The 24982-nt window shown below is 44.4% G+C and overlaps 2 protein-coding genes and 1 long non-coding RNA gene across 7 annotated transcripts in view; 2 read left to right on the top strand and 1 right to left on the bottom strand.

Annotated features, from left to right (window-relative positions):
* MAPKBP1 (mitogen-activated protein kinase binding protein 1) overlaps positions 1-17865 on the bottom strand; it is a 125429-nt gene extending 107564 nt beyond the window's left edge. For 2 of the 5 annotated variants that reach the window (XM_081207659.1, XM_081207657.1), the window contains exons 1-2: positions 17304-17864; positions 15977-16339 (exon numbers count right to left, since the gene is read on the bottom strand). In XM_081207659.1, the coding sequence (XP_081063785.1) occupies positions 15977-16093 (117 nt within the window). In that variant the 5' untranslated portion in view covers positions 16094-16339; positions 17304-17864. Of the gene's footprint in view, positions 1-15976; positions 16340-17303 lie in introns of all 5 variants that reach the window. The other 3 variants (XM_081207656.1, XM_081207658.1, XM_081207660.1) reach the window with 3 other exon arrangements.
* SPTBN5 (spectrin beta, non-erythrocytic 5) overlaps positions 1-24982 on the top strand; it is a 397537-nt gene that overhangs the window by 341372 nt on the left and 31183 nt on the right. The gene's annotated exons all lie outside the window — the stretch shown is intronic.
* LOC308596260 lies at positions 17964-23526 on the top strand. Its single transcript, XR_014012423.1, has 2 exons — positions 17964-18019; positions 23085-23526. It is a non-coding gene; the product is annotated as an uncharacterized lncRNA (long non-coding RNA).

Raw genomic sequence — 24982 nt, 5'->3', positions numbered from 1 at the left:
GTAAACACTGTATCGTATAAGACTAAAGTGACTAAAGTATAAGACTAAAGTGAATACCCAAATATGCAATCCAAGCACATAGTCACCCCTAGCCAATAGCAATCACTAAAACTCGCATGGCAGATGACCCAGTTTGGGTGCATTATTCATGGTCTCTGCATCCAAGCTGTTAGTGAACATCACCATCTTCCTTACTTGGCATCAAGATTTTGTGGGTTTAACTGATTTTCCCCTCCCCATAATAGCTGACAGACCTTTGCGGAAAGCATCAGTCAAATAACATTCTGTACATAGATTTAAGGCACTAAACCCCAATACCTCCTATACATGAAGATAAACCGTAATCATTGTAGAGTCTTGAGATGATGGCTGCATGTCTTTTTAACTTTCCTACGGCAGATTAAAGTTTTTGACTACTCTCACATGGCTATGCAAGCTCAGTTTTCACAGGGTGGATATTTACTTGGAGACACCCCCAACTCATCCTGTGCAGAAAGCTCAGAGAGAATGTCAGATCCTTCCCCCAACGAAATTCAAATGTACTTTTGATCATAGGAAGGACTCCAACTTTTGAGAGAGCCCAGGTATACAGGTTTAGGAACAAAAGCAGTATTCCTCTACTATAAATATTTCCTGATGACTCAAGGAAAGCAAAGACAATGAGGAAGGCCTTTTCATATCAAAAAGCATAAACAAAATTCAGGTTTTGGATACAAGGGGTGTACAGACACATTGTTATTACAGTCATTTAGCTTCGGAAAGCACTCTATTATATGCACATTCAAGAGATCTTTTGTGAATTTACTTCCTCCAGGTCCTCATTCAAGAATTGTCTTCAATCCAGAACTGTTTCTTCCTCCTTTCCACTAACAGGTTGTCTGCTCCGCAGGGTAGCCAATTTATCTCACCCCACTCTTCTGTTCTTTAAAAGATTAACCCATTAATCTCTGACAAGGATGCTGGATGGAATAGCAAAGCTTTTCAAGGTACTTACATATGTATGTGGCTGGCTTAGCCCAGCCTATTTTAGAGTGAGGTGAATCTGTCAGATCATAGATCATAGAATCATAGAGTTGGAAGGGATCCTGAGTATCATCTAGTCCAACCCCCTGCAATGCAGAAATATGCAGCTTTGGCGTTACCAGTCCTGTGCTCTAACCAACTAAGCTATCCCTTGGTTTCTTTCGGTTTCTCGTTTTTCCAATCTTAAATTCACTTCTCCACATTTCCACAACAGTTTATGATTTATTTTATGAATTTCTCATGTAAATTCAGCAGATAATTCATCATCATACACATTTCTGTATGCAAATATGCCTAATCTATACATTTTCCCAAGCACCCTTCACTATCTGAAGAATCATAGAATCATAGAATCATAGAATCATAGAGTTGGAAGAGACCACAAGGGCCATCGAGTCCAACCCCCTGCCAAGCAGGAAACACCATCAGAGCACTCCTGACATATGGTTGTCAAGCCTCTGCTTAAAGACCTCCAAAGTAGGAGACTCCACCACACTCCTTGGCAGCAAATTCCACTGTCGAACAGCTCTTACTGTCAGGAAGTTCTTCCTAATGTTTAGGTGGAATCTTCTTTCTTGTAGTTTGGATCCATTGCTCCGTGTCCGCTTCTCTGGAGCAGCAGAAAACAACCTTTCTCCCTCCTCTATGTGACATCCTTTTATATATTTGAACATGGCTATCATATCACCCCTTAACCTCCTCTTCTCCAGGCTAAACATGCCCAGCTCCCTTAGCCGTTCCTCATAAGGCATCGTTTCCAGGCCTTTGACCATTTTGGTTGCCCTCCTCTGGACACGTTCCAGTTTGTCAGTGTCCTTCTTGAATTGTGGTGCCCAGAACTGGACACAGTACTCCAGGTGTGGTCTGACCAGAGCAGAATACAGTGGCACTATTACTTCCCTTGATCTAGATGCTATACTCCTATTGATGCAGCCCAGAATTGCATTGGCTTTTTTAGCTGCCGCGTCACACTGTTGGCTCATGTCAAGTTTGTGGTCAACCAAGACTCCTAGATCCTTTTCACATGTACTGTTCTCAAGCCAGGTGTCACCCATCTTGTATTTGTGCCTCTCATTTTTTTTGCCCAAGTGCAATACTTTACATTTCTCCCTGTTAAAATTCATCTTGTTTGTTTTGGCCCAGTTCTCTAATCTGTCAAGGTCGTTTTGAAGTGTGATCCTGTCCTCTGGGGTGTTAGCCACCCCTCCCAGTTTGGTGTCATCTGCAAATTTGATCAGGATGCCCTTGAGTCCATCATCCAAGTCGTTGATAAAGATGTTAAATAAGACCGGGCCCAAGACAGAACCCTGTGGCACCCCACTAGTCACTCTTCTCCAGGATGAAGAGGAACCATTGATGAGCACCCTTTGGGTTCGGTCAGTCAGCCAGTTACAAATCCACTGAGTGGTAGCAGAGTCAAGACCGCATTTTACCAGCTTCTTTACAAGAATATCATGGGGCACCTTGTCAAATGCCTTACTGAAATCAAGGTAGGCTATATCCACTGAGTTCCCTTCATCTACCAGGCTTGTAATTCTGTCAAAAAATGAGATCAGGTTAGTCTGACATGACTTATTTTTCAGAAATCCATGCTGACTATTGGTGATCACAGCATTCCTTTCTAGGTGCTCACAGACTGTTTGCTTAATGATCTGCTCCAGAATCTTCCCTGCTATTGATGTCAGACTGACTGGGCGGTAATTATTTGGGTCCTCTCTTTTCCCCTTTTTGAAAATAGGGACAACATTTGCCCTCCTCCAGTCTGCCGGGACTTCGCCTGTTCTCCAGGATTTCTCGAAGATGACTGCCAGTGGTTCTGAGATCACATCTGCCAGTTCTTTTAATACTCTTGGATGCAGTTCATCTGGCCCTGGAGACTTGAATACATCTAAACTAGCCAAATATTCTTGTACTGTCTCCTTAGTTATTCTGGGCTGTGTTTCCTTTGCTGAATCATTTGCTCCAAATTCTTCAGGTCGGGCATTGTTTTCTTTATCGGAGAAGACTGAGGCAAAGAAGGCATTGAGGAGTTCAGCCCTTTCTGTGTCCCCTGTTTGCATTTCACCATCTTCTCCTCTGAGTGACCCCACTGTTTCTTTGTTCTTCCTTTTGCTACGAACATACCCATAAAAGCCTTTTTTGTTGCTTTTAACCTCTCTAGCAAGCCTGAGTTCATTCTGTGCTTTAGCTTTTCTGACTTTGTGTCTACACGTGCTGGCTATTTGTTTGAATTCCTCTTTGGTGGTTTCCCCCCTTTTCCATTTTTTGTACACATCCTTTTTTAATCTTAATTCAGTTAAAAGTTCTTTAGATAGCCACCCTGGCTTCTTTAGGCACCTTCCATGTTTCCGTCTCATTGGTATTGCCTGACGTTGTGCTTTTACTATCTCCCTCTTAACAAACTCCCAGCCATCATGAACTCCCTTTCCTTTTAGTATTCCTGTCCATGGGATCTCACCCAGCACTTCCCTAAGTTTTATGAAGTCGGCTTTCTTAAAGTCAAGAAATTGAGTGCTAGTATGCTTGGCTGCTCCTTTCCGCTGTATAGTAAACTTCAGAAGAGCATGATCACTCGCGCCTAATGATCCTTCCACTTCTACCCCACTAACCAGGTCATCAACATTGGTTAGGACCAGATCTAAAATGGCTGTTCCTCTTGTTGCTTCTCCCACTTTCTGGACAATGAAGTTGTCTGCAAGGCCAGTGAGGAATCTGTTTGACCTTATGCTCTTGGCTGAGTTTGACGCCCAACAAATATCCGGGTAATTGAAGTCCCCCATTACTACTATCTCCCTTCCTTTTGCATGCTTGGCCATCTGTTCCAGGAAGGCATCATCTATGTCCTCCGTTTGGCTTGGGGATCTATAGTAAACTCCCACAATGAGGTCTCTGTTATTCTTCTCTCCCTTAATTTTGACCCAAATGCACTCACTTTGGCTTTGAGGTTCTAAATCTTGGATCTCTTCACAGGTATACACATCCCTGACATATAACGCCACTCCTCCTCCTTTCTTGTCTGGTCTGTTTCTCTGAAATAGATTGTATCCCCCCATTATTACATTCCAATCGTGGGACTTATCCCACCAGGTTTCAGTGATGCCTATTATGTCATATTTAGTTTGCTGTACCAAGAGCTCAAGCTCATCTTGTTTATTTCCCATGCTTTGCGCATTAGTGTACAGACATTGAAGTCCATTAATCATTCCCCCGTGTCTCTTATTTAAGGATTTTTTCCTCCCACCACTAGGTCTGCGTGCTGTTTGCTCCATTTGGTCTATGACATTTGGATGATCATCTTCATTAATTGATAGACTCCTACCTTCAGGAGCACTGTCTCCCTCCCCCACATTAGTCAGTTTAAAGCCCTCCTGATGAGGTTTCTGAGATTTTTGGCAAAAACATTCCTCCCAACCGTTGTGAGGTGCAGCCCATCACTTGCCAGAAGTCCATCTTCAAGAAACTGCAGTCCGTGATCTAAGAATCCAAACCGTTCCTGTTTACACCATTTGCGAAGCCAGCTGTTCACTTCCACTATTTTCCCCTCTCTCCCTGGGCCACGTCGTTCAACTGGGAGGACAGACGAGATGACAATTTGTGCATTTAGTTGCTTCAATTTCCTGCCGAGAGCCTCGTAGTCTCTTTTGATCTTCTGGAGGCTATTGCTTGCAGTGTCATTGGTTCCCACATGAACCAAGAGGAAGGGGTATTTGTCAGTGGGTTTTATGATTCCTTGCAGTCGTTCAGTTACATCTTGGATCTTAGCCCCGGGGAGACAGCACACTTCCCGAGACATCTTGTCAGGCCCACAGATCACTGCTTCTGTTCCCCTCAGTAGGGAATCCCCTATCACCACTACACGCCTCCTCTTGGGTTTGGTCGGGGTTCTTCCGTGAGCTGTCCGTTCCAAGGTCGCCTGCACATTCCCTGAGGACTGACTTTGCTGCTCGTCTTCATATACCTGATCGACTGTAATGAGGGAGAGATCCTCAAAAGGAGTCTGCTCTTCGTCTTCCATGCTAGGGGAGAGGACCTCAAAGCGATTGTGTATTTCTAAACAATCAGAGTGAACCCTGGGCCTCCTACTTCTTTGAGTCACGTTTCTCCATATATCTGGCTCCTGTGTTGATGAACTAGCCTCCTTCTCAGGGGAGTCCCCTGTCTCCTCCTTGGTGGGGACGGTGTGCTCTGTTGCTTCCAAGAAGAGCTCCAGCTCTCTAATTCTTTGGAGCGTAGCTACACGTTCCTCCAGTTGCTGGACTTTGTCTTTTAAAAGGGCAATCAACATGCAATTGCTGCAGGTGAAGCTGCCTGCAACCTTTGGCAAGATGGCAAACATTGCGCAGGAATCGCAGGCGACTGCAGCTGTTCCCTCCCCTTCCATCTTGAGATCGTGTTGTTGGGGGTGGCTACAGAGGTCCTCCATCATAAAAAGCTTGAAGACAGGACAAATAACTTCGCCCACACAAAAAAAAACCTAGGTCTCCCCCAACAAACGTTTGAGACTAGCTCCCCTAAATCTAAAAGATGGATATAACTGCGCGCGCCTTCTTCAACTGCTGCCCTACAAACTCCTTCTTCAACTGCTGCCCTACAAACTCTGATAAGCTCCTCCCACAGCTAATCCCCTGCCTCAACAGAAACCCTGCCCCCTCTGACCTTTACACAGGGAAAACAGCTAATCAGCCACAAGAAACACACACACACAAGAAAACCCTTTTTGCTCCTTCTTCAACTGCTGCCCTACAAACTCTGATAAGCTCCTCCCACAGCTAATCCCCTGCCTCAACAGAAACCCTGCCCCCTCTGACCTTTACACAGGGAAAACAGCTAATCAGCCACAAGAAACACACACACACAAGAAAACCCTTTTTGCTCCTTCTTCAACTGCTGCCCTACAAACTCTGATAAGCTCCTCCCACAGCTAATCCCCTGCCTCAACAGAAACCCTGCCCCCTCTGACCTTTACACAGGGAAAACAGCTAATCAGCCACAAGAAACACACACACACACACACAAGAAAACCCTTTTTGCTCCTTCTTCAACTGCTGCCCTACAAACTCTGATAAGCTCCTCCCACAGCTAATCCCCTGCCTCAACAGAAACCCTGCCCCCTCTGACCTTTACACAGGGAAAACAGCTAATCAGCCACAAGAAACACACACACACAAGAAAACCCTTTTTGCTCCTTCTTCAACTGCTGCCCTACAAACTCTGATAAGCTCCTCCCACAGCTAATCCCCTGCCTCAACAGAAACCCTGCCCCCTCTGACCTTTACACAGGGAAAACAGCTAATCAGCCACAAGAAACACACACACACACAAGAAAACCCTTTTTGCTCCTTCTTCAACTGCTGCCCTACAAACTCTGATAAGCTCCTCCCACAGCTAATCCCCTGCCTCAACAGAAACCCTGCCCCCTCTGACCTTTACACAGGGAAAACAGCTAATCAGCCACAAGAAACACACACACACAAGAAAACCCTTTTTGCTCCTTCTTCAACTGCTGCCCTACAAACTCTGATAAGCTCCTCCCACAGCTAATCCCCTGCCTCAACAGAAACCCTGCCCCCTCTGACCTTTACACAGGGAAAACAGCTAATCAGCCACAAGAAACACACACACACACAAGAAAACCCTTTTTGCTCCTTCTTCAACTGCTGCCCTACAAACTCTGATAAGCTCCTCCCACAGCTAATCCCCTGCCTCAACAGAAACCCTGCCCCCTCTGACCTTTACACAGGGAAAACAGCTAATCAGCCACAAGAAACACACACACACACACACAAGAAAACCCTTTTTGCTCCTTCTTCAACTGCTGCCCTACAAACTCAAAGAATACTACAAACTCAAAGATACTACAAAGAAGTATCTGAAGAAGTGTGCATGCACACGAAAGCTCATACCAAGAACTAACTTAGTTGGTCTTTAAGGTGCTACTGGAAGGAATTTTTTTATTTTTACCCTTCACTAAAGTAACACATTTTGTATGCTGCTTTCATAAATGTATGCATTCTATGGACACTTTACCCAAGTATATTATTATTATTAAACTTTGTATATGCGTGTTAGTACACATCACTTGGCTGGAGAACCAAATTGCAAAATTCAGAAAATGGCATATTACAAATGATGTATTTGGTTTGGTTCATGTACTGTTACAGAAAGTGTGGATTTGGTAGGCTTCTCTTCAAATGCAAAGTGAACAGAATTTCCACCCCATCCCTTACCCTACTATGACTTTTTGAAACAGCCTCCCTGCACTAACAGTCCACGATCTAAACCATGGTAGGCAAACTAAGGCCGGGGGCCAAATCTGGCCCAATAGCCTTCTAAATCCGCCCCGCGGATGGTCCAGAAATCAGTGTGTTTTTACATTAGTAGAATGTGTGCTTTTATTTAAAATGCATCTCTGGGTTATATGTGGGGCATAGGAATTTGTTCATCCCCCCCAAAAAAAAATATAGTCCAGCCTCCCACAAGGTCTGAGGGACAGTGGACCAGCCCCCTGCTGAAAAAGTTTGCTGACCCCTGCTCTAAACTGTACAGTGGTACCTCGGGTTACAGATGCTTCAGGTTACAGACACTTCAGGTTACAGACTCCGCTAACCCAGAAATAGTACCTCGGGTTAAGAACTTTGCTTCAGGATGAGAACAGAAATTGCATGGCAGCAGCGGGAGGCCCTATAAGCTAAAGTGGTACCTCAGGTTAAGAAAAAGTTTCAGGTTAAGAATGGACCTCCAGAACTAATTAAGTTCTTAATCCAAGGTACCACTGTACTTCATATGGAGAGGCCACAGCACTACACCCACTTATAATCGCCCCTCCTCTGTTCTGACTCCTTGGTCTGGGAAGAACCATCACCTCAGCCCAACATCATCTTCACATAGTCCATAAGTCACTACACACCTGGAGAATTTTGAACTTGTCCTCCTCATCTACATACACAAGATTACTGTCTACACAGCCAATGAATGAGCCATTGGTATGGGCACATGGGTGGACCTTGGTGATGTGATGCCCTGTGTGAAGCCAAAATTTGATGCCCTCTCCAGCCCTGGCCTTCCCTTCCCAAAGCCAAGTAAGAGGCATCAGGCTTTGGGAAGGAGTGAGGAGGGCTCTAGGACCCTGTCAGCTGGGCAAGCAATTATCTGGCTATAAGAAGGCACCCACCCCAGCTGCGTGCCCAGTGCTGGCGAACTGGTGGCACTGCCCTAAAACCGCCTCTGGTGGGCATCCTTTCTTCTGCTAAATGCCACATGCCCTCATGAGATAACTGTAAACACAATCCTATTCATGTCTACTCAGTAGCATCCAGGAAAAGTATGGCACACGCTAGACCCTCTCTGTTTCACTATTTTTTCATTTAAAGCAAATCATTCAAAAATTGCACAATCCACTTGCCACCTCAATGTCAGGGTCCATTCTCCCACTTCATATTGCTCCCACCTCATTCAGCTGCATGCACAAACCAGGTCACAAACAACCTGAGTTAAGAGAATCAGAATAATCAAGGCTGGGACTTTTAAGAACATTCTACTGTCCTAATCATTTCCACTGTAGGGCTTAGGAAGGCTGAACTCAAAGCTTTCTAGCTGACATTATAACATTTGGCTCTGTCCAAGAGATTTCATTTTAATCACATTAAGTCAAAACTTACTGAAGCTGCACTTTGAGGAGTTGGGCTTCTTAACTGGAACATTCAAGGAATTGCTTGAACACAAATCAGCCTGCAACCTATAATCTTAATTCTTAAATCACTGAATTGCACTCCATTTTCTCTTTCAACTATTCAGACTTCACTGCTGGGAGAAGTCATGGGCCTTCCATTAGCAACTAGCATCACCAAATATATTGTGTACAGAACAGGCCTATGTCCAACGGCACAAATTCATTAACAACTTCAAAGAAGTCAAAGGGGCATGGCAACTGCTTGACTTGCATTGATAACATTGCTATATAGGAGAAAGAAAACTCTGATCCTAAACCTCCGCTGCCTTGCAGGATATCTATGGGAGAAGAAAAGGATAAGGAGTAAAGCTGACGCAAATCCGGAGTGGAGTCCCTAAAATGACTGAACGGTGCCATGTACACCTCCTTCCAGCAACTCCTGCAGCCAAGCTGGTGTCAAAGATATTGCTCTGCTTCCCTTTGGACCACATCAGTGAGGGGGGCGTGGTCTTGTCATTTGGGCAGCCCAGGACCTCCACACGCACTGCCTAGGCTTGTGCCCGGGGAGATCACTTCAGTGCTGCCAATGCAGCGGTCTGACTTCATCCCCAGAGGTACACTCCATTGTCTCTAGAGACAGACAGATGCCAACATTAGTTATCCTGGGGCATAAAGAAAAATAACCTAACAAAAGTTCTCAATACCCACTACTTTTTTGCTGTGATATTTTGACATAGTCAAGAGTAGGCCTTGGCACCTTCCTACCCAACTCACATTAAAGTTTGAAATCATACAGCAGTGTAAGCTATGACTTCAAACAATTTGTCTCTGCTGGGTCCAATCCAGTAATTCTGTGGTAGTTTAAGAAACATTAAGGTCCAAGACCTGGCTTTGGGGGGGAAATACTTTTGCAGGCTTTTGTACATATGCCTAGAGGTCAATGCAACCAACACCAGTTTCTTACATTTGTCCGAGTAGAAGACACATATGTTATTTATATACACCGCCTGCAAAATTATTGTTTTCACCTAAAATCATGAGAGTCCTGCTTAAGCTTAACCCATCCGCTTCTCCTCTAAAGATACTGTGGAAGGGAGCCAGTTGGCCAAAATACAGCTCTTCATCTTCCTTCCCTGTCTCCCTCAGACCCACAAACAGGTTTCTCTAATCATCTTCCAAAAAACCTCTTGAAGACAAAGAAGGTACCACACTGACTGGGAAGTTCGCCACCGCAGACCCAGTCATTAATTAGGAAGCATCCTTCTCTAAACAAGCCGCAGCGCTTGGACACCGAGAGATGAAACACACACAAACTCAGTTACCAGGTCGAAAACTGAGTAAATCAAGATCAATCAAGCCTGAAGGGCATCCTTCAGGCCTGAAAGAAACATGCCACATTCTTGATCTTTGAAAGCTGACTTAGCCAGTACACTAATTCAGATAGTCACCGGCACCCAGTCACAATCTGCTCAAAGCTGCCCCGTTTTACTGAACTAAGACAATCTGAGAAGTTATTGTGATTAAAGAGAAGACCTTTTTCAATTGGTTTGCCAGACCAGGACACAGTCTGGACCTTTGTTAGCATTAAGATTAAGATAAATTTGTGGAGAATAAGCCTATCAATGGCTGCTAGTCATGATGACTATATACTACCTACTTGATCAGAGGCAATGTGCCTCTGAAGATTGGTAACAGCAGCAGGAGAGGGCCATTACCTTTATATTACTTACCACGTAGGGGTTTTTTTCTGACAATAAGGAAGGATATACATTTTGTTAAATGAAGTGGTATTAAATACTAGTTTTGCTCCAAATAGACTCACTGACATTAATGGGCATGACTAACTTAGGTTCATTAATTTCATTAGGTCTATTCAGGTAGGGCTAGTGCTGAATACAACCCTAAATAAATAAATAAATGCCCTTAGCCACTGTCGAAAAAGGATGCTGGCTTAGATAGGCCTTTGGCTCTTATTTCCCACAAAAGAGTTGGGGAACTTGTGGCTCTCCAGATGTTCCTGGACTACAACTACAACATTGGTAACAGCAGCAGGAGCAGGCAGGAGTTGGAGTCCAGCAACATCTGGAGGAACAGATGTTCCTCTGGGTCTAATTGCCTCCACCACTGACTGAAGCAAGTGAGATGCCTCTTTTCCCCTCATCAGGCTATGGAGAAGGACAAACAGCAAGACCCAGGAAGAAGCAGTTCAGGAGTGGTAACTTCACTATGTCGAATTAGTTCTGTTCAAGCTAAGATTTCCAACTTGTGACTTTGCAACTCTCCTTTTCAAATGGTTTTCATGTTTGCCCAGCTGACAGCATCCGCAGCGTTAACCAATATGCAAGAAAAAGTAGTGTGTTAAGGAAAATCACTTGAATTATCAGGCATGCTGAGGATCCTGTTTCATGAACTGATAATCTCTTAACATTACTATTCTTCAAGGAAGTAAACCAGGCTGTAAAAAACATAAAATGCCACATATTTTTTAAAAAAACTAGGATATTGGGGAGAAATGTCCTTACATCTGTTTTACTACGTGTACACAGTTGTGTTTATTATTTTTTATGTGATTATCATTTATTTTTGTTTGGAGGAGCAGTCAATACCTCAGCCTTCTCCTGTAGTCTGAAGTATAGCCAAGGCACAAGTTTTCCACCTCAGTGAGAATTAGGCTTTTCAAACAGCAGTTTTCCAGGTGGAACCAATAGCAATGATTAATATATCTGTTACTCCCACTGAAATATGACACTGCGCTTCAGAGAGGCAAAACTGGAAGGAATTCCAAGGTTACATTTGTACAAGATGGTCCTGTCCCATCACTTTCCTCGAGCAAATCATTTTCACAAAGTAGAGGTTACAGATTGCCAGCATTTGCCCATTATTCTACAGGATTCAGCTGTGGGACTGGGTTTCTGTAGTAATCAGTTACCAAGTAGTAATTTACAATAGTGCACCTAAAGGTAAAAAGGTATCCCTGGACGGTTCAGTCCAGTCAAAGGGGACTATGGGGTGCAGCGCTCATCTCACGTCAGGTCGAGGGAGCCAGCATTTGTCCACAGACAGCTTTCCAGGTCATGTGACCACCATGAATAAACAGATTCTGGCACAATGGGACACTGTGACAGAAGCCAGAGTGCACAGAAACACCGTTTACCTTCCCGCCACAGTGGTACCTATTTATCTACTTGCATTGGTATGCTTTTGAAATGCTAGGCTGGCAGACGTTGGGACAGAGCAATGGGAGCTCACCCCATCATGCAGATTTGAACCATCAACCTTTTGATCAGCAAGCCCAAGAGGCTCAGTGGTTTAGACCATAGCGCCACCCAAATCCCTAATAGTTCACCTATCACAACTTGGTTACACAGTCATCTACACTGTCCAGCCAGCTGGTGAGGAGAATGTTACCACACTTTTGCACTTAATTAGACATCTGGGAAGCAGGGGACAGGTAAAATTTACTATTGCAATAAGTCATGGGAGCGACAACAGCAAAGGGCGGAATATACATTTCTAAATGCATTTCTCATCATTTGACGGGGCCATTCAAGAAGTTTCCCACGCTCCTCTTGTTAAATTACCGTATTTTTCGCTCTATAACACGCACCTGACCATAACACGCACATCGTTTTTAGAGGAGGAAAACAAGGGAAAAAATATTCTGAATGAAACAGTGGACGTATCATTTTTGTGCTTCATGGTGTGGCCACAGACATGTGATCTGATGGTGAATTTTGGCTGACCCAATGCAAAGATCCTGAGGATCCATGTGGATCCATGCTTTGTAACCACGTTTTTGCACCATTGCAGCCCCAGGCAACAGTGGGTGCGTGATTTTTTTGGGGGGGGCAGGCTGTAGCCATGGACATGCTGTGTGCTCTGATGGTGAATTTGGGGTGACCCAATGCAAAGATCCTGAGGATCCATGTGGATCCATGCTTTGTAACCACATTTTAAGTGGGGAGGGAAGGAAAAACACAGAAGGCTAAGAATGCAGGAGAGGGCTATAACGTGAGGAAAGGAAGGCAAAAGTTTCCCCCCACCCACCCACACAAGCCAGCCAGCGTGTGCTCTCTCTCTCTCTCTCTCCCTCTTTAAATGGAAGAAAGCATATTTGAATGCTGTGTGTCTCCAAAAACAAAAAGCAGGAAGTCAAATCAGAATTTTAAGCCGAACCTGTAATCTCTCTTCCCTTCACAAACATTGTTCCTCCGGAGCAGGGACAGGATAGAAGGACGGACGCTCTGCTTTCCCTCTCTACTTGCCTGGAGGGGAGGGGCTTTCCCTGCTCTTTGTTCGGACGCTCTGCTTTCCCTCTCTACTTGCCTGGAGGGGAGGGGCTTTCCCTGCTCTTTGTTTGGACGCTCTGCTTTCCCTCTCTACTTGCCTGGAGGGGAGGGGCTTTCCCTGCTCTTTGTTCGGACGCTCTGCTTTCCCTCTCTACTTGCCTGGAGGGGAGGGGCTTTCCCTGCTCTTTGTTCCGTTTGAGCAAACACAGCAAGGAAACAGAGAGGGCGGGCAGTAAGACCCTGAGGCAGAATGCAGGAAAGCTGCCACTTCCTGTATCACGGAGCTCCCTTCTCCCTGAAGCGCGGTTTGATTTTTGCCTTATTTTTCCACACATTCGCTCCATAACACGCACAGACATTTCCCCTTCCTTTTTAGGAGAAAAAATCTGCGTGTTATAGAGCGAAAAATACGGTACGTCTCGATAAAACAGGAGGCATTCGTCCCATAAAATATGAGTATCCTAACCTCTTCCTTTTTTAGAAAGAGCACATTTTTTACCATCATGGTTACAGAGATAAGAGGTGGCCAGGACTCTAGCAATCGGGGGACACTATATTTCATAGCTTTCCTCATTTTGTCCCATCTACAAGATAACTCCATTCCTATGGTATCCCATTATACCTGTCTTTTACAATAATCACAGGTGGCATGTGTTGCTCAGAAGGGACTATCTGGGCCTCATGTGTTGTGTGCTTCTGTATACAATTAACTTTTACATCTTGTTGCTAGCCCATCTCAAGTTCTCATCATTATTTATTATTATTATTAATTTCTATACCACCCTATACCCGGAGGTCTCAGGGCGGTTCACAGAACAATAATCAAAACTGATAGCATTGCAAATAAGCTGGTACCACTTCTAATCATGCATTCAATAAATCAAGCAAACAAAATGAGTTTGCATAGGCAATCTGCATGCATTTCTTAGTTTCCTTCACAGGGAGGAGAACTGTAAACTAACTTCAGATGCATCCACATCCAAGTTACCATCTCACAGACAACTGCAGGGTAAGAAAAAATGAGCCAAGAAATTACTGCACTTCCACATAATCAGGAAAAAAAGGAAGACGAGGAGAACAAACAGATGGTTTCCCTTAAGGACCAGGCAACTCCCACTAGCCAAAACAGTAACACTAATACAGTATATTAGAAAGGTGTATGCCTCACTAAAGAGCGTTTTCGAAACCCTGCATGTCTTGAAAGCACATGGGCACATTAAGAAGAGTCTGGATACTTTTAAATTTTGCAAAACTGGATTTTGATGACTATAGGTGTTTCCAGGCTGTTTTTTTTTTTTTTTTTTGAGGATGGGATTCAATCGCATTCCAGCAAATTCAGGTGGCCCAATGAAAATGGACCTATGCAACATACCCACTTCCAAAATAAATAAAAGCAAGCCATACTTATTGCAATAAGGAAAGTGACAAGATAATGTTCTGGAAAGTGTGGGACAACAGTTGATTATGTAACATCGTATCAACCTCCCCACAAACAAATCAGAACGATTGTTCAAAAAACAGGTTGTCTGGAAGCTACTTTCAGTTGAAATCCTATATGCTTATCTTTTGAGCAGACATGCAGAAGATTGTACTGTGGAGCTTACACCTCTTGAGTAGGGAGGGCTTGAAGAATGGATTTTTTGCACCAAGTAGACCAAAGGTCAGTTGGCTATAAAAGGAGGCCCTTCCACAAAACGTTGAGAAATAAACCCCATTTATTTATATGGAGCAGAGGGTGGGAAAGAAAGCCTTATCATTAGATCACTATTCAAGTAGCGACATCGGAAGAGGAAAACGCAGCTTTCATAACAATTTTATGCTGTACCTCTGAAATAAGAGTACGCTTACTTTCATTTTATACTCTCCCGTGGGTACTGGGAAAGCTTCTTATAATACAGCAACAAACCCATGCACAAATCCACCTATTGGGATTTATTATTCTGAGAAAACATACAGAGTGTCAGCTGCAAAATTATTAAATACAGAAAGTACCTTGCCTAAGCAAGGTGCTTTAAGCAAGCATTCATCACTAATTAGTTATAATTAGGAGCAATTACATTCATTTTACAGATGGGAAAACTGAGGCACTGTTTCGTGTGCATGTTTTTCCTTAATGCAATACAATTAGTCAATGACAAAGCATCCAGGAATTTGGGATCCCAGCCCCCAGTTTTAATTATTATTCACTATGTGGCCAAGCTGGTTGTTCCTATTTTACTGTCCACACAAATTAAAACAAGCTTATCCTCTGAAGGAGAACAGAGTCCACGGCTCTTTCTGCCCTACATTAATCTCAGGACAGCAAACTGAAGAATGTGCCATAAAACCTTTGCTAGAAGGTTTGCTAGAAGAGAGAGAGAGACACAGAGAGCACACGTACCACTATGGCCGCTATATCTCAAGGATGCACTGCCTTAACACAGGCTTAGTTCCTTGACACTTTTAATCCTGTTCATTAAACTTAATCAGTCATGTGTCAAGTAACACCATAAGCTTCAATAACAAAGGCTACATCTCTATACATGAAAAACATTAGGGAAGCATACACACTTGTTGCTTTTGAGAGGTGCCCCCAAAAGGCATAAGAAAGGTTTGTTTTAACCAAACAATCATTTGCTCCACACTTCCTTGTGTGAGAAGAGCCAAAGGTGTTACATCCTGTCTTCCCTTCCAATTGCCTGGGGGCCTTACAACACCTATCCATGTGCAGCACATCCTGAAGTGCCTTCATCGCCTTGCAACACCTATCCATGTGCAGCGCATCGTAAAGTACCTTCTTACACATACAGTATGGAAAAGCAACCTTTAGGCACACCCAGACAAAGACCATCATTGTCTTGCCAGCTGTGCTACGCACAGGTCAGGAAGACAGGCGAAACCAGCACCGCTATTCCATAATATTTAAGGGCCACCCTATATGACATCCCCCTACACAACCAAGCATTTAGCCAAAGGTGAGGCTTTCAGGAGGATGCAAAACAGTTTGAACGCTCACCTTCGTACTGATGTCTTCCCGCTTGCTCCCTGGCTTGCTCCTTCGCAGCTTGATAGAAGGAGATCGAAGCAAGTTCTTGATGCGGCTTGTTATTGTGGAGCCTTCAACCGACATCATAGCCTTCGTGGGGAGGTAGCCCTGCCCCCCTCTCAAGCACTTTCCTCCTCCACCACCCAGTCAGGGGTTAACACGCCAGAGGAGTTAAGGGGGCCATTTCTGTCCAGAGACTCTGGATTGCGGGCACTCCCCTTTTTCACTTCATCATAAGGCTCCCGCTTCAGGGCACAATTGCTGAAAGCTTTTGTATTACTACTATTCCAGATACTTCCTTTGTCAGTTCAAAAGACTCAGATCAATATGGACCTTTGGGGGAAGAAAAGAGGGGAAGAGACAGCAAAGCTAACATAAGCCAGTAACACATCTTCAAGTGCATCTTGGCTTTTTCTAATAGAGGCTGAATGGCAGAAGCCATGCATCAAAGGTCACTGAATTTCATCAGGATTTGTGGAAAATCCTTTCCCCACCAGCATCGCCATATGTAAGGAAGCATACTTTAAAGAGCCAGACAGCTTTAAAGGGGTGGGGGAGACCACTGTAATAACCAGTTCACTACAGATGTCCGGATTTAAAGTTACAGCATGGACCCAGTCCTCCCCCCACCCCACCCCCAAAGCAATCTTAATAGTTAGTCCCCCACAATTGAAGCAGTCCTTGAAGAGATCCATGCAAGGGAATAGCATAGCAGGATCAGGACCACATCTCCTCCTCTCCCCGCCCCCTTGCACTGCCCGTTGTTGCAGTATTCACGATTTTAAAATAATGTTGAGGAATGGGCATCAGATGCTGCATATGCATTGGGCAAATAAACTTGCTGCCATTAGATCAAACGTTTTTAGCCTAGATTTTAAACATAACGGATATCTTCCAAGTCTAAAATAGCCGACGGTTTCGAACACCCCCCGCCCCCTTACTTATCAAGAAGAAAATCTCCACCAGCCAAGATTGTCAGGCCCAAAAACCTTCCGCACCTCAGGTTGATGAGAGCTTCGGGACGGGGAGGCAAACCTACCCAGATTTTTCGGCAGAAGTTTGCGGTAATTTTGTTCCTCCCCACCTTCCAGCCCGCAAATGCGCGAAGACGAAAAATACCCGACCATCGCATAAAGCCTTTCCCAGCGCATTCTTAACCACCGTTATTCAGGGGGCAAATTCAAACCTTCAGGACAATTTTTTTTTTTTCCTTCTTAACAATAAGCCAACGACACAAACCGTTTTGTTGGGGGTTTTTTTTTAAAAGAAAACCACTACATGGCTCAACCTTTGTTACCTTGGCGAAGAGGCAGCGGCGCTTTGCGGAGCAACGAGAGGAGATTAAATGGGATTTCTCTGCCCGCTGCCCGTCCATGCAGCCGATTTTTCCTTTTTAGAAAAAGCCACGGTGGGATTTAAAACGCACGCGAAGCGCCCTCCTCCTCCCCTGAACTCCTTCTCTCGCCTCTCGCTTCGCAGGGATCCAGACCGCACGCAGGCGGGGGAGCGAGAGGCAGCCAGCGGATTCAAAAACTACGAGGAAGGTCGGGAGTTCCTCTTGCAGATTTTTATTTTAAAGGGGGGGAGGGAGGAAAAAAATTGCTAGCGGGGAGGAGAGACTGGGAAAGGGGGCCGGGCTCTGCCCTGCTCAGCTTCCCCACCGCCTGCTAGTTGACAGCCGAGAGGCTGGAAGTGGCCGGGGCGCCCGTGCAGGGGAGGCTGCCAGGCTCTCTTTCAGCCGGATCCTCCCCGAGGGCTGCCTGCCGTGTCACGGCTCTCCTCCTCCTCGCTCAGCTGTCTCCTCTCGCCAGGTTCCGGGCTGGCCACCGCTCTTCTCGCTTCCACGCTCCAGCCCCTCCGCCCGCTGCGCTTGTTGTATCCCTTCTGGCGCAGGACTCACGCTGACAGATCCCAGCCAGCCAGATTCCGCGGCAGCAGCGGCGACGGTGGCCTAGGCAGGCCAAACCGCGAAACGGAAAAGGAGGACGGAGGAGAGGAGAACCTCGAGACCGGGTGAAGGAGGGATTAAGGATTCGACCTCAGCGCCCCTGTAGGGAGGAGGAGGCGGTGGTTACCTTCCTTTCCAACAGAGGCAGACCGACCTTGCTTCACCCTCCCCGCCAAGTCACCTCTTCGCAGGCAAAAAAGGAGCCGGTTTGGCCAAGCCCGACCCAGCCCTGGCTCCTCGGCCAGCTTCCTTCGCAAGCGGGCACGTTTTAACTTGCCCCCGGGGGCTAAACCGGAGGCGCTGCTTAGTGGGTTACTAAAGAGCACGCCGTTAAATCGGGTGGCTAACTCTTTTCCCCGCCCTCGCCTCCCGCGGCAGGACCCCCTGTGCCTTTAACAGCTGCTTGGAATGCAGAAGGAGAACCGTTTCCATTACCCCAGGGAAGAAGAGGTCATCTCCTGCCCAGGCCGAACTGCTACACCTATAGCATTGCCATTAGCTAGTCTAAACCAGGCTTCCTCAACCTCGGCCCTCCAGATGTTTTGAGACTACAATTCCCAGCATCCCTGACCACTGGTCCTGCTAGCTAGGGATCATGGGAGCTGTAGGTCAAAAACATCTGGAGGGCCGAGGTTGAGGAAGCCTGGTGTAAATTCTCAGGGGGCTTCTTCCAAGCTTGCCTGGCTCCTGGCTGGATTTTCCAGTGGTATTGTTATTTTATTATTTATTAAATTTATATACTGCCGTACTTCTCGGGGTGGTTCACGAGATAAAAATGAAAGACAGAATGCAGGCATTTCTACTTTTATCTAATTACACCATTTTTGTAGCATCCCTTCATTCAAGACCTAGTTCCCTTGAATTTCATATATTTTTTTTAATGCCGCTCCAGTGTGTACTCATGCATAATAAATGCAAAATTAGTAGTGATCATGACTCTAGAGAGAATGATTCCCTATGCGGTGTGAACTGCCTATTTCTTGCAGTAATAAATATGATACCTGGAATTATATCTGATATTAGTCTGCATCCTTTAAAAAATGCACACAGTCAGATCCGATTAAAGTTTGCTTGAGAACATCCCATACTGTTCAGTAGGATTTACTTCCTGAAGAAAGCCCATGAACATGAAGGATGTTTGTAATCCCTGCATAGTCTCACACTGCAAGTGCCTGCATTGGTTTCCATATTCTAAAACAGTAAACCTTACAGCGATAAGGCTGCTGTAAACACTTACCTGGGAGTAAGCAACACTGAACACAGTGGGGCTTAGTTTCAAGTAAACATTTAGGAATTGTGCTGTGGAGGGAAGTTTCACTCAAAATTCTGTCATCTGGGCTACCATTTTGTTCCAAAATTTAACAAAATTATGCCAACAGTTTTTAGCAGATACAGTGCTTGCCGTTTTTCTGTGTGTGCCCCTTCTTTCACTGTTTTGTGCTTTAGGACTTTAGTGAACATTTTAATATATGCAATATATAATATATGCAATATATTTCATTTTTTCCTGAGCCAAATTAAAAGAGGTTGGGTTGGCGAGAAGGTGGGATGGCACCATTTATTTGGCATTTATTTAAATAGTCCATTTATGGAATTGTTCCCTTTCGTTCCCTCTCAACTCTTGTGCTAGGTTTGGCTCTTAATTCCTGGCTCATTATCTGATCCTAGCTGCGTATCCTTGTTTATCTACTGCCATTAAGCCAGACTTCCCTGGTTCACACACAGTGGGGAACTCTGGCTTAATACAATGCAGTCCTGTTTCCATAAAACATAGTTTATGATACTAAGAAAGATTTTTGAACCTAGATTATAGGTTCAATGCAATTTCACATTTTCAAAATACAGACATTGATTCATCACCTCTATACTCCTGTTTCTGGGTAGCAATGACTTCCAGGGAAATATTATACATTCCAGGTAGATGGCCATTCAGACTGGTTAAGGTGACTCTTCTGTAGCTAATTGCCCATTAGTCAACTTGAAAGGGTCAGCCCTGTCATTAGGCATAGAACAGCAAACTGCTTATATTATAATTTGTATTTTTAGTGTCCAGGAATGAGAGAGGCACATGTTGTAATTTTCTGCTTCAGGTGCCGAAAAGACTTTACCAACCTTAGGTAATGCACACCTTGACTTGGAGCATTATTTGCTGCTCTATGTCAGACAGCAAATATTTTGTTTTGGCTCTGAACTTTGATTATATCCATAACCCACCAGACTCAGATTGCAACCTTATTCTGGTTCGTCAGAAGCGGCTTAGTCATGCTGGCCACATGACCCAGAAGCTGGCGAGATGAGCGCCACAACCCCAGAGTCATCTGCGACTGGACCTAGCGGTCAGGGGTCCCTTTACCTTTACCTGCAAACAAGATGCACTGAAATCTGCAATACATATTTCTGAATAGACACCCTTTACTGTTTAAACCTATTGCTGTATAGACTGGGCCTGTTAATTTGGCTTCAGTGTGGTGTAGTGGTTAAGAGCGGTAGTCTTGTAATCTGGTGAACCGGGTTCGCGTCTCCGCTCCTCCACATGCAGCTGCTGGGTGACCTTGGGCCAGTCACACTTCTCTGAAGTCTCAGCCCCTCACCTCACAGAGTGTTTGTTGTGGGGGAGGAAGGGAAAGGAGATTGTTACCCGCTTTGAGACTCCTTTAAAAGGAAGTGAAAGGCGGGATATCAAATCCAAACTCTTCTCTTCTTCTTCTGAAATTTGTCCAGGATCAGGTTGCCTCTTTTATCTTTTAATTGCTACTCCTAAAGGATGGGTGGGAAGAGAGGGCAATGACTCATCCCCCTATTTCTAACTAGCTGGGTTGGGTCCTTGGATAAGGGAACATGCACCTGGGAGCCCAGGGGAGAAACAGTTGTAATTCCCAAGTGAGGCCTGCGGCTGAAAAGCTTCATGAAGGATGGGAACATACTGATCCACACCTTTGTAATCAACAGAACCTGTTAGTTTGTTTGTGATAGAGGTGCAGGTTGGCTTGTTCGTTTTAATGCTTTAGGCCAAGGTCTGACAAAGGTTCTAATCCCAGCGCTGGCTTCTTTTGGAAGAACGTTCCACTGAACTTGGCGAGGCTTCCTTCTGAGTAAACATGGTGGGTGTGGGTATGGGAGAGAGAGAGAGAGAGAGCAGTTAGAAAGTGCAGTGCTTGCCACACTCCCTGAAAGGTTATCACTAAAAAACCTCTGGGAGTGCAGTATGTTATGATGCGCCACTACCTCATAGGAGAAGAAAATGGCTGCCCCTATGTGCTTTGGCACCAGAGGCCCCACAGTAGCTAGGAATGCCTTTTACCGACTTTGGCTGCTATTACAGCTGTGGCTTTCCCTTAGACTGGGATGGCTTAACCACAGGAGTCCAGGCTTTGGTAAGTTTAATATTGGATTGCTGCAATGTACTCTATTTTGGCCTTTGCTTATGGTTGGTTCAGAAACTAAATAAAAAAAGGTAAATGAAGAGAAAGTACACACATGTCCCGCTTTTCAAATGCTTGCTCTACATTCATTCATTCATTCATTCATTTATCTGAATACAAGGAATTAGTACCCAAATCTTACTATACACACCACAGATTCAGATATCCGAATAGCTGGAGTTTGCCTGCTTCCTTATTTGCTTGTGCTTTCCTGGTAGGTGGCAGCCATTTGGGGGCAGAAACCAGGGAGAGAAGGAGATTGGACAAATTAGTTTTTCCTTTCTCTCTTTTGTTGGTTGGCTGTAGCCATGTCGGGAAGCACTAGAGAAAGGAGAGATTGGACCACTCACAGATTTAAAATGTTCCCATGGGGGAAAAAATCAAAATTGTCAGCTCGTGATACAAACTCTCAGCTACCAAACAATTTCATGGGAACCCACGGCGTTCAGAAAGCAGGACCTGCATGAACGTCTTTGCACAGGGCAGAGTTAAACTGTGGAACTCACTCCTGAGGTAGTCATGGCTGCCAATTTATTATGGCTTTGCAAGAGGATTAATAAATAAATTTTCCAATTAAAATAAAAAACTAAAATAAAAAAGACCAAATTATAGTCCAAATTATAATTATTAATTTTTCGGAGCTCCCCACAGTCTGGATCTCTGAAGCATATCTCCACATATCAGTCCTGCCTCTCCTTGTTGTTTCCATATTTTCCACATCTTGATTTTGACATTTTATAATTCTCCGTCCCTGAGTCCACGATTCTCAATCATGTCAAACATCACCATCGAATACAGCTTTGTTAGTATATATTTTTGCAACTGTCTTTTTATCAGGAGCATTATGATTTGATAGATTAATTGGATGTTTTTTATTGGAAAATCAATAAAAATGATTATAAATAAATAAATAAATTCATGGAGGAGGCATGGTTGGAGGCAGCAACTGAATACCAGTAGCTGGAAACTACAGGAGGGGAGAATGTTCCTGTGCCTGAATTCTGCTTGCGGGTTTTCCAGAGGCCTCTGACGGGCTTCTGTGGGAACCATTGCCCTGATCCGCCAGGCTCTTTTTGTCACTACAGAATGTTGCAGCACAGTTGCTGCCAGGAATGAAATATTACACTTCTGCCCAAAGATTTGGCTGCCAATTTCATTACCGAGCCAAATTCAATGTGATACTTTTTAGCGTAGTATAGTATTTGTTGTTTTATTTATTCGATTTCTGCCCCATACCTTATTTCAAAGGAGCCTAGGGTGGCAAACATGACAATACTAATACAATTTAAACTACTTTTAAAAACAGTTTAAACCTCTTGTGGCTCCAACTCCCATCACCCCCACTTTAGGCAATGGTCAAGGGTTATAGGAGTTGTAATCCAACATCTGGGCACTCAGGTTTGAAGAACACTTTGCTATGATATGCAGCCGCGTGAAAATTGTGGAATGGGCGAGATATGGGTGAGCCACACCTGCAGATAAGCCAAAGCCAGGCACTTGGAAAACATCTCATACTATTATGTAGACCATCTGGTTGAACCCCTTGAGCCAAAATTCCTATATATGCAACTATCCCTTAAAACACTCCCTAGTGTATTTTGCTAGACCTCTTATAAATTCAGGGACTCTTTTGTACACGCACACAGCAAAACACATGGCACCTTGTTGTGAGTAAAAGCTGTAATTTTATTTTTTTATTTTTTAAAAGCTAAACCAGCACCCACCCCTTGAAGTATACCTATGAATGCTGTCATGCTAGCTACATTTCATTAAATGGACACACTGCAGAAATTCACACTTCAGCCTGTGAGTCACATCATGCCTAAGGCCAAAGGATATCCGGCAGCACACACCTTTGGCTTATTATGGCTTAGTGTAAAAGAAGAAATGAAAGAGATGAAGCCATGCGTGTTGTCACCTCTGCTAACCATAAGCGGCAGTTTACAGTCTTCTCATTGTGTGTGTATGTATAATTGCATGATCTCTTCTATTCCTTAAATATTTTAAAGTCACAACCTGTATGGTACTCACAGGTGGATATTATGCTCCAAATTCATGTTTCTTTAAAAAAAAAAGGGGGGGGGGAGAATCTTGACCATGATGAAACGTCTTGTGTTACATTGTTAGTTTTTGGGTTTGTTTGGTTGTTTGTTTTAAAAAAAACTTCAGTTTCTTTGTTCTTTCAACTAGCAGTCTTACCAGACTATTTATTTCTGCACTCTGTACCAAACTCCAACAACAATAATAAATATAATTGCCTACTTACTCTTTGGGACCAATCAAACCATATACAGTGGTACCTCGGTTTAAGAACAGGCCTGTTTACGAACTATTCGGTATAAGAACTCCGCAAAACCGGAAGTACTGTTTCGGTTAGTGAACTTTACCTTGGTCTATGAACGGAAGCCAAACAGTGGAAGGGCACCAGCAGTGGGAGGCCTCATTAGCGAAAGCGCGCCTCAGTTTAAGAATGGCTTTGGTTTAAGAACAGACTTCCGGAAAGGATTAAGTTCATAAACCAAGGTACCACTGTATTTCTACTACACAAGCGAAGACAAAGGAATAGAATCTGCCTGCTCATATGATGCTGTTGTGAAATTCTCCAAAGTAGGCAATGCAAGAATCTGTAGAATGATTCTTAGCTCATCCAAAGAAATTTTCTAGATGCCAGGGAGCTGAACCAGCTATAATATCCTAAACAGATAGTGATAACATTCAACAAGGCAGAACAGCCCAAAGTAACATTTCTTCAAGCCATGAGAACAGGAAAAAACGGTTCATTTGACAGATGAAAAGAATTACAGTAGAATGCAATCCTAGAATATAAATGGACACGAGGAACTGCTTTTTTTAAGCGTGTGGGGAGGAGATAAAGGCCAGATATAAATATGAGAACACACTGACCTTATGCAATATTTCTTTTTGTTGTTACAGAAATAAAACCATAAAAGCAAATATTATGTCAGAAAGAAGAATGATTTCAAGAGAGTTTTGCATACAAGCCAATGAGGATTGTCAGCTAATATCCATTTAGAATGACCTTGTTTATCTCTCTGTTGTAGGCCAGCCTTCTCCAAGCTGTTATGGGCTAGCCCCAGCATGGCTAATGGTCAGGGAGGATAGGAGTATTAGTCCAAAACATCTGAGGTTACCAGCTGGGGGAAAGCTACTGTATGCTTATTTATTTGTAAACCGCAGGCACCCAAGACAACTCTCACAGTCCTTATTAAAAAGTAAAGGACCCCTGGACAGTTAAGTCCAGTAGAATTTGACTATGGGGTGCAGCGCTCATTTCCGCTTTCAGGCCGAGGGAGCAGGTGTTTGTCCGCAGACAGCTTTTCCTGGTCATGTGGCCAGCATGACTAAATGGCTTCTGGCACACAGAACACCATGACGAGTGCCAGAACGCACAGAAACATCATTTACCTTCCCGCCACAGTGGTACCTGTTTATCTACTTGCACTGGTATGCTTTCAAACTGCTAGGTTGGCGGGAGCTGGGACAAATCAACGGGATCTCACCCTGGATTCAAACTGCCGACCTTATGACCAGCAAACCCAAGAGGCTCAGTGGTTTAGACCACAGCGCCACCCGTGTCCCCTCAGC

The sequence above is a fragment of the Podarcis bocagei genome (assembly GCF_964188305.1).
Source record: "Podarcis bocagei genome assembly, chromosome: 1".
Lineage (NCBI taxonomy): Eukaryota > Metazoa > Chordata > Lepidosauria > Squamata > Lacertidae > Podarcis > Podarcis bocagei.
This window is presented reverse-complemented; position numbering and strand designations above follow the sequence as displayed.